Below are 10,552 nucleotides of genomic sequence, written 5' to 3' on the forward strand. Positions count from 1 at the left end.
GTTTAGTTTTTTTTGGACTGCTAATCTGGCATACCGGGCATTTTCCCAGTGAGCAGATGCACTTTGGGGCCGATCAGAGGCACACTGGCCATTGGGAGAACCGAGCAAAGAAATTAGCTTTTACAAAGATAATTGTGTTAAACAGACATATTTTCAAATGACCTTGAATTCTATCTATGCTTTAGAGAGGGTGTACACAAAAGGATGTTGAATGTTTGAACGGGTACGTGACTGTAAAAAGTTTGGGAACCACTTGCATAAGCTATTGCCTGGATATCTAATGCCTACCTGTCAAAAGCAAAAGTAAAGGTGGCCTATTGAGTATTGTAAAGAAATTCCTTGAACAATATGTGTCTGTAATATGTTTGATAAAATATGCAATGCAATCTCAATATGCCTGATGTGATATCATTTATATTCTATTAAACAATCATGAACTCATGATCAGCACTATAAAAATACAACACAGCTACGAATTTGTTATATCACTTTGTTACATAAATAGCTGGTGTGAGGTGAGCTTTATTGGCACACAGTAATACTTTTATTCCTTGTTAAAAAAAATAGAATAAATAATAGTGTATACAGTATACTATAAAGGTATTTACACATACTATTTAATATAATGTTCAAAACAAACAAAATTTAACAAGGGATAAAAATATGCATATATAATGAATGCATATTAGGGTACTTATTATTGTCTTATAAATATATAATTATGTTACAGTGATTAAGTGTTCATTCTATAACCAGTATAAAGTAGAAAGCATGACATTTACATTTTAGCTCCAAAGTTACATTCACAAAGTCATCCTGTTAGTATGTTGCATATAAATCATAACTGTAACCATTATGGTAATATGATATTGAAATATACTGTATACATTCTCGTCGACAGAAAAAAGAGATTCTAGTGCCCTCATGAGGTCAGACGCTGTACAGGCCTTGTAACTAATGAAATCCACAGTTATTCACCACTAGGTGGATGTTTTCCATTTATATGAAGATGTTGTCCAACTGAAAGAAATCAACATGGATCTTGGCTGCCTGCCATCTACCATTTACAGTCTTTTGTGAGACTCTTCAAAGCTAATAAACAGAAATTAGTTTGGATGAGGTCTGTTGAGCTTTTACATTTATCAACAGAATACAGCTTGTTGTACATCAGAGAAAATATGCTTTCTGCTCTCCATATGGGTTCTTTATTAGGCTATGCACAGCTCATGCTGCTGTCAGACTTTCTTGCCCCATAATAAAGGAGGTATTACATTTAAATGAAGATTTTACACTGATTTAATACTTTTATAGTATTATTTTTGTCTTTTACTTTTGTAATCATTATGATATGTTTTCACTGTCATAAGTATAACATCTCACAATCCCCACTTTGGACAAAGTCTGCAATGAAACAAACAGCTGGTTGCTTTGTCAATATGATCTGTGACCTGCCAGCCTATCCATTAATCCAGAAACATCCATCCTCTTCAGGATATTTTTGTTAATATGGTTACTGATTATTTAATTATTCAGCATCACTTTATCATGTCACAAATTTCGAAGAAGTATTGTTATTAGTGTGATTAGGTCATGATGACCAAATTTGTAATCATTTAAAGTTGAACTTGCTTTATAATTGCACCCAGTGGGTGAACTGAGGACAAGAAGTTTGACTTTTGTCCATGGCACAAACCCACACAGATCCACACATACATGTGTACCCTTTAAACCCCTCACACACATTTTCATGGGCATTCATCAACACACACACACACACACACACACACACACACACACACACACACACACACACACACACACACACACACACACACACACACACACACACACACACACGTTGTGTTTCCATGTTTTATGGGGACTTTCCATAGACATAATGGTTTTTATACTGTACAAACTTTATATTCTCTCCCCTAAACCTAACCCTACCCCTAAACCTAACCCTCACAGAAAACTTTCTGCATTTTTACATTTTCAAAAAACATAATTTAGTATGATTTATAAGCTGTTTTCCTCATGGGGACCGACAAAATGTCCCCACAAGGTCAAACATTTCGGGTTTTACTATCCTTATGGGGACATTTGGTCCCCACAAAATGATAAATACACGCTCACACGCATGCACGCACACACACACACACACACACACACACACACACACACACACACACACACACACACACACACACACAGGGCAATGACCGTATACACTGAGTCAGGCTCAAAGTACCCATGCATTGTGTCAATCCCCCAGAGAACAACTTCAAGCATGAATCTTAAGCTGTGGCTGCTGCTCCTCTTTCTCTGTGCTGTCATTGTTCCTGCACAGGTGTGTATGAACATCACATACTCTGAAATATCTCAGCATCACTCATTGCTTTGCTGTCAGATTATTTTGTTCTATCTCACTTGTGGATCAGAATCAGAAGTTTGTTCATCTGGAACATTTTCATCTGAAAATGAAATGGATATTTCAACATCAAAAATTTAAATTCTGTCATCACTTATAGTGATCTGTATATTTTGTACTTAAAATGTCGTCATACTTTCAATTGATGGACAAACCTTTTAACTAATTAATCCTAACCAGACTAAAAACAAAAATAAGTGTTTGTCACTTGTATCACTGATCTTTATGCCTGACATTTGAATATCAGATATTTCTTGTTTAATTTGTCTGGATAAAAGAATGCATTTCCAAGCGGGTTTCTCACCTGTTAATAGTTAAGGAAGGACAAACATAATGAACATGATAGAAATGGGAAACATGATAAACATGAGAGGCATGGTGAACATGGTCATGAGAGGCATGGTGAACATGGTCATGGGAGGCATGGTAAAGATGAAAAGAAACAAAAAGGAAGAGTGAAGGGTAAGTCACTGTTGGGATAAATGTTGATCTAAAATGTAATATAAGCCTAAATGCATATTTTTCATTTGAAGTGTCTTCATATATACAGCTTGCACATCTTTCTATATAGTAATAATACTGTCGTCTTTATACACTAGATCTGATTGCAGAGTCTGATGTGTCTGATGACTCGTCAGATGATGATGATGATCCAAATGATTGGCTCTTTGAACTTCAGGATGTCAGAGGTCTGATTCCCTCAGCAAGTTTACTCCTTTAATTGTGTACAGGGTACAAATTGGTTCCCCATTACTTATTAAACTAATATCTAACATAAAATGTACATAGCATGAAAAGTAGATAGTTTTAAAAACATTGTCTGTAACGATCTCATTCCATTTTCTAAATTTGTATGCAAATTGTTGACTGCAAAGGAAAATTATCATCAATTATCAACCACAATATATATATACTGTATATATGTAATGAGTGGGAAATATGTGTTAATTAGTAATTACAAACCAACATTTGATCCCAATGTATTTTGTTGGGACCTGTACTGTATATAGACCATACTGAGCAATAGCTTAATAAATGTTACGCTACTGTAGTTCGTTTGTTTAATTTATTTATTCATGTTTATATTTTTTGGTATAAATGTTTAAGTTTATTGCTAGAAATTAAATGAAATCACACAAATAAGAGTTAAAAAAAGTTTTGTGGACAAAGTTGCTAGAATTGCAAACCTCGTATAAATTAATAGAACATTAAACAGCTCATATCAAAATGTATTTCACTCTCTGAGACTGCCGATCAACATTTTCTGAAGTTTAAGCATCTCCTTTCACTGACCATTTGTTGAAATGTAAAAATAATTATTTTATTTTTTTGAATTTCAGACCTTTTTTGTTTAGTATGTTTATGCTTAATATCTTCCCATTTCACTGTTGTGGTGCAGACCTACTCAGTTTGTTATCTCTTCTTTCTTTTCCAAACCCTTAAGCAATCTGTTTTCTTTCTCTCTGGTTATTCAGGAAAATGCACCCCAAACCCATGCCTGAATGGTGGGGATTGTGAAGAAAAGAGAAATACATTTAAATGCCATTGCTCCAAGAAGTTCAGTGGCAGAATATGCCAGAGAAGTATGGGAGCTCATTTCACACCACTTGTACATTTATATAGATCGATGAAGCCATGTTTAAGTACCAAAATGTACTGATGTTTGTTTAAGGCAAAAGGGTTTGTATGAGAGGAACCTGTGGGAAAGGACTGTGTCTTCTGACCAAAAATCCTCCCTACTATGCATGCAAGTGTATTCCACCATTCCTGCCACCAAACTGCGAAATACGTAAGACTTTTAGCACTGAACTCATGCTGCATCAAACAAATATTATTTAATAGGCATAAGCATTTTGGAAAATTTCTGTTCTATGTGGGTTATATATTTTTGCTTTCATATGTATGTAACGTATATTTGTATTATATGATTTCTGTAATTTTTTTCTAGCTTCTCCGTGTACTCCAAACCCCTGTGAAAATAATGGCAAATGTGTTAAGGACGAGGATGATTTTGACTGTATCTGCAAAAACGGTTTTAAGGGAAAATACTGTAAAGTTGGTGAGCATGTATTGTGACACAATTACAGGAGTCAGGACCACAGTATTTTGGGTCTCCTCATTAATTTCTGTCTAAAATGCTCAAATGTAATCTTAGAATGGGGTATTTTATAAATGTGAAACAAGTTAGTTAGTTAGAAACTTGACTCAACTTATAGACTTGACTTATGATTTAATTTCTTGTTTTATGGTTTTCTTGCCACATGGCAACAAAATCAACATATAATCATAGTGTTTTGTGATTTGCTCCTCAGACCCGAATGACTGCTATGAGGGGGATGGAGAGTCATACAGAGGGAAGGTTTCAGAGACAGAAGAAAGGGATGAGTGTCTTGACTGGAATTCTGAGTTTGTTCTGGATATGAGATCCTTTCCTTCTAACGCATTTGCATCTTCAACAGGTCTAGGACCACATAACTATTGCAGGTTAACAATCCACACATACAAACATACACATATAGGCATGCCCATGCTCACATATACACAACCACACCATCACAATCACATGCACCCACACCTACACATACTGTATATACAGTGGAGTTCAAATGTTTGAGTCCACTTTCTTTTTAATTTAATGCAGGTGTTTTTTCATTAACTCCACAAGTTTAGCAAAAACGGATGATCCATGTTATACCCAAAGCGCTCCCAGTGGCATGCTAGCACCTTGCATGGCAGCTCTGCTGTCATTGGTGTAGCAGTGTCAGTGTGTGTGTGTGCGTGTGTGTGTGTTTGTGTGTGCGTGTGTGCGTGTGTGTGTGTGTCAATGGGTGAATGGGACACAGTGTAAAGCGCTATGTTAACCACCGCAAAGGTTAAAAAGGCACTATATAAGTGCAGACCATTTACCATATACCATACCAGCATGATTTTAGAATATTCCAAAGAGCATCTTGTGTGCTACAATGCAACAAATCAGGGATTCAAAATCTAATTTAAACCTGGAAATAAACAGTTTTAAAGCAAAGAAGCATTTTCAAAACAAAGAAGCATTTAAGATTCTTAACTTTTTCTAGTTCACTTATTAAATAAGCACATTTGTAACATGTTAACACTTTTATAGTTAATATGCATTATTAATAAAAACTGTACATCCTTTCTGATATGCCACAATTAGAACTTTCCTGACGCATGACTTATAAAAAACAACAACAAAAAACATCTTTTAAATGTAAAAAATATATTTATTTGTATTTTTTCGATTATTTGTCTTCTTTATGTATCCATTTTGGTTACATACACACACACACACACACACACACACACATATATATATATATATATATATATATATTTATTTATTTTATTTTTTGTATTTGATTTGATTATTTTTTTCTTACACCTGTACTTGTCTTTATAAATGATTGTTGGAGATATAGCACATGTGGACACTGTGGACACTGCTCTCACGCTTGAGGCCATCCATGCTCAATTTACCACACACCTAACATTATAGTGAACAGGAGGAGGTTACCCCATGTGACTAAACCCTCCCTAGCAACCAGGCCAATTTGGTTGCTTAGAAGAGTCTGCTGGAGTCACTTAGCACGCCCTGGGATTCGAACTAGTGAACTCCAGGGGTGGTAGCCAACATCTTTACCACTGAGCTACAGATTTAGCACCATTTGTAGATATTTCAGATGGTCCCTTACCACACTCACCACTGTATTAGCACATTTTAGCACAATGTGTGGACTTTTCAGATGGTGCATCAATGGTAAATTAGCGATCTGGAATGATTTCACATGCCATCTGACCAGCTAAATACAGGACAAATCGTGTCCCATATTGATTCCATACGGGACGCATCATTTTATCTTTAAATAAGGGAGATCCCGTATTTTACGGGACAGGTGGCAACCCTATTTCAGATTTAAATTCGAATTTGAGTCCTTGTTTTTCAACATGGACTCATTGAAAACTGTCTTTATGCATACAAACTTGTACACAAAGATTGAGGCATATGCTTGAGCAGTGATAAATCTGTAATCATAGTAATTAAAGTGTATTCTGTAATCAATTAAAATAAAAATATCCATCTGTATCACAGAAACCCTGATGGAGATAAGAAGCCATGGTGCTTTATAAAGAGGAACAAGAGACTCAGATGGGATTATTGTGTTGTCAGAAAATGTCCCCCGCCGGGTAAGACTGATGGCAAAGAACCGAACTGAAATGACTGGAATGAATGTCAAGAATATCCTTGACCCCACTCTGACCCAGCACATTTTTTATTTAGTTACATGATCAAACACAGCCAAATCTGCATACAATACTACAGATGAGCAAGATATGCAGTAACTTTTCATATTTTGCCCTTTTTCCACAGCAACAACTACTGCAAAAATGAGCATCACCACCGCTAAACCTCAACTCATTACAGCTGAACCTCCAGGGAGTACTACACCAAAAGTAACTCCTACAAAACCCTCACTGCCTGAGACAGCTAACACTTCCCAACATTTCGCATCTGGTAAGACTGAAGACAAAGCAACAGTGTGGTTTATAATACATTTGAGTTCTACTGAGGGACTGTATCAATTTCAAAGACTGCCACTAACCTCCAACAAAAACCTGCCATGTGGCCTTCACAGCAACTGAACTGTCATGTTGATGTCTTTTTGTCACCAAAAGTGTAAAATTGGTTTCAGGTTAGAGCTTTGTGAAAAGAAACGTAAATGTTTGTCTAAGGAGACTTAAAGGTGCAATCAGTAACTTTTGACTTTGTGTCATCTTGGGCTTACACTGGCACCTAGCAGCTTGGATGCAACTTTATTTAAAATTGTTTTCGGTTTCAGATGCCATTGTAGAAATGTATAATTCACTGTCAGCCATGATAACTTGAATCAATTAGTGAAAGTGTCAAATAACAGGACAGTTACTGAGATTAAGCAAGTAGTTTCTGGCTGGTCATGTGATTCTACCAGACCCTCTCCATGTAGAAAAAAACAGCTTTTATAAGGTTACTGATATGACTGGAGTCTTCATCTCATGTAAGTGTTCATGATTTCCTACATAAATTGCAAAATTAAAATGAATGTTTTCATGAGTTAAACTTTTTTAATGAGGCAAAAATTACTGAGTGCATCTTTAAAGGCTGTATGTTTGATTTTATGTTTAGTAATGGTTGTAGCTGAAATAGTGATACCTATTCATTTAAAGGGGGTGCCAACATACGTTTTGCCATGTAGTGTAAATCCCTGATTCATTCTGAAGGGGTTTTGTGAGAGTTGAAATTATGTTATGATCTTATACAGCCTGACCTGAATAACAATTTCACCCTCTATAATTTTTTTTTAAACAATATTACACTTCCCACCATGTCACCTACCACAGAAATTGTCCCCACCAATTCTGAGGCCTTTACAACCCCAGAGAGTACTACTTCAACCAAAGGAATCCTGTCTCCCCAACTAACCATTTCACCTCACAATGCTACTTCATTAACCAGGGATTTTGCTACATGTGGTAAACCTCAGACAAAGAAACAACAAAACCGGATTTATGGGGGTCTTAAAGCAATTCCTGGATCCCATCCATGGCAAGCATCATTGCAGGTCAAACCTAAAGGGTCCACCCAGGTTTATAGTCACATCTGTGGGGGCACTCTTATCAAGTCTTGTTGGGTGCTGACTGCGGCTCACTGTATGTAAGTATTGCCTTTCCTACACTCCTATAATTCATTACATAATCCATCCAATGAACACAAAGAGGTCATATTAAATGGATGGTTCACCCAAAATGAAAGGATTTTGTTTTGTGTACAGTGGTAGAAACCAAGATTACCGTGTTGTTTTGGGAGGAGTAAATCTGGGGGGAAATGAGCCAGCAGACCAGACTCTGCAGGTGGAGAAAACCATTGTCCACGAGAAATTCAAGGAAACCCCAAACGTTGTCTACAATGATATTGGTGATTGCTTCGCACATTTATTTTGTGCTCATACAGGGTTTATTATTTAGTAATTTGTTTATTAGAATACAATTGTAACACTTTTGGGATCTTATATTTTGATTTCTAGTGCTTTTAGAGTCTTTTGTTTCTTCTATCTTTTGCATATAATGTAGCAAGGTTTTTCAGCCAATCACTTTGGTTGATGTTATGTGACTAATCACTCTGAATCCACAAGAAAATCACAATATGCTAACCAGTCAAAAATTAACCTTTTTAGTTTTTATAACATTTTCCCACCACCTCCTGCACAAGAGAAGCAAAGGCTCAAATTGTATCATCATGGTGCTAGTGCTAACCCTGACCCTAACCCTAACAAAAAGTGCTGGAACTGAGTACTCTGTCTTTCTGGTGAAGCTGGTTGACCAAGTCTTGCTTGTTAAGCTAAGAAACCTGGATACCAGCACGCCAATATCTTAACATCCATAACACAAAAAATGCTTGGTGACCATAATTGCTGGTCTTTTCAACAGTATAATTTTTAAAAACCATTCAATTCCTTTTTTGGTGCAGCTCTGTTAAAGCTGAAAGCTACTAAAGGAGAATGTGCTAAGGAAACTCAGTTTGTGAAGACAGCCTGCTTGACTAAAGAACCTTTTGAAGATGGAAAAGAATGCAGCATCTCTGGATGGGGAGCCACAGAATTATGTATGTTTCCATGCATCTGTGTTTGGGGAGTTTGCATTGAAGGCTGTAAAAGAAATTGAATGAATCTATGAGATGTTTTAATTTGTTATCTTTATATAATTTGGTATAATTTATTATTTCTTGACCACTGAAATAGAATCTATCAATTGTCTCTTCCGTTCACTCTCTAGCAGACTATGGTTCCCTCCATTTACTTGATGCACAGGTTTTGCTGATCTCTCAGGAAGCTTGTTCAAGCAATAAAGCTTATGCAGCTCTGTTGGATGATGGCATGTTTTGTGCTGGGTATCTCAAGGGAGGAGTAGACTCCTGTCAGGTGGGTCATCAGCTAGGGGCACATAGGTTTCAAAATGAGTCATGTAGCTGAGTCTTATCATTGTTTATACCTAACAATAAACATAATTTTATGGAGGAGCTGGTACTGCTGTAACTAGAATATCATTTTAAGATATTAATGGAAAAAAAGATGACAATATTAATGTAGTTGACCAATAAAATTGCTGTCTCTTTATTTCTCTTTCTCTGACAGGGTGACTCTGGTGGGGCTCTCACCTGTGAGAGGAATCAAACACATTACGTCTATGGTATTGTGAGCTGGGGAGACAGCTGTGGGAAGAAGGGCAAGCCTGGCGTCTACACCCGAGTCCTTAAATATATGGACTGGATCAATAAAAAAACTGCTGAGGGGGCATAGCATGTCTATAAAAGATTAACCACAGCCACAGTGTTTGTTGTATACACTGATCACTGAGGGTCATGCTTTGCACACACATTTTGAATTGTTGAGTTTAAGATGAATCTTTTGGTGCAATAAAAACTTGTGTCATCATGTGATATGTATACTATACAGTACAATATATGCTTTTCATGTTGCTGAACTATCAAATAGTGCTAACAAAGCTGTTTTCCCAAGAGTTTTGTTCAGTATAAGGATTATTCATTTATTTTATCGTGGAATATGTACCACAATAAATTATGTTTCATTGCTTATTTCATCCAAAAGGCATTGTCACCCATACAGAAATCTGATACATGGCCATTTATGAACACGCATAAAATATACTTTATGTACATTTTAAAATTCAACTATGATTTGGGAATATAGGTTACATATGTGAAAATGGCAATTTTTTGTAGCATTTTAAAATATACGTATGTATTTACAAGAATGTGACTTTTCAGTAAAAATCATACATGAACATATATAGTATATGTGTGTTTTAAATATTTAGCTATGTATTAGATTTCTGTATGGGCAAAATGGTAATATTACTATCTGCCATGTATTGAGTTCAAGAAGGTTAAAAGTGCTGTTAAAATGAACCAGTTGTTACTCTCAAAGTTCCCTAAAATACAGAATAGGATTGTTACAGCATAAATGTTGCAGAACCAATAATATTTTGTCAAACAAAACTGCACAGAAATGTCTGTGAAAGTAAACAAACCTGTGCTAAGAAACCTGCCCT

General features: G+C 36.0%; 1 protein-coding gene across 2 annotated transcripts; it reads left to right on the forward strand.

The window, feature by feature from the left end:
- Window positions 1-2,225: 2,225 nt before the first annotated feature.
- On the forward strand, window positions 2,226-9,915 carry LOC127660366 (hyaluronan-binding protein 2-like). Of its 2 annotated transcripts, none has more exons than XM_052150502.1 (14): window positions 2,226-2,350; window positions 2,746-2,893; window positions 3,031-3,120; window positions 3,907-4,014; window positions 4,104-4,220; window positions 4,380-4,490; window positions 4,744-4,915; window positions 6,540-6,634; window positions 6,819-6,962; window positions 7,826-8,138; window positions 8,257-8,399; window positions 8,952-9,086; window positions 9,257-9,402; window positions 9,616-9,915. In XM_052150502.1, the coding sequence occupies exons 1-14, from the start codon at window positions 2,291-2,293 to the stop codon at window positions 9,778-9,780; spliced, it is 1,947 nt and encodes a 648-aa protein (XP_052006462.1). In that variant the 5' UTR covers window positions 2,226-2,290; the 3' UTR covers window positions 9,781-9,915. The 2 variants fall into 2 exon arrangements, with proteins under 2 accessions (XP_052006462.1, XP_052006463.1); XM_052150503.1 differs by having other exon boundaries at window positions 9,260-9,402.
- The last annotated feature ends 637 nt before the right edge of the window (window positions 9,916-10,552 follow it).

Source organism: Xyrauchen texanus, chromosome 20 (genome assembly GCF_025860055.1).
Source record: "Xyrauchen texanus isolate HMW12.3.18 chromosome 20, RBS_HiC_50CHRs, whole genome shotgun sequence".
NCBI classification, from domain to species: domain Eukaryota; kingdom Metazoa; phylum Chordata; class Actinopteri; order Cypriniformes; family Catostomidae; genus Xyrauchen; species Xyrauchen texanus.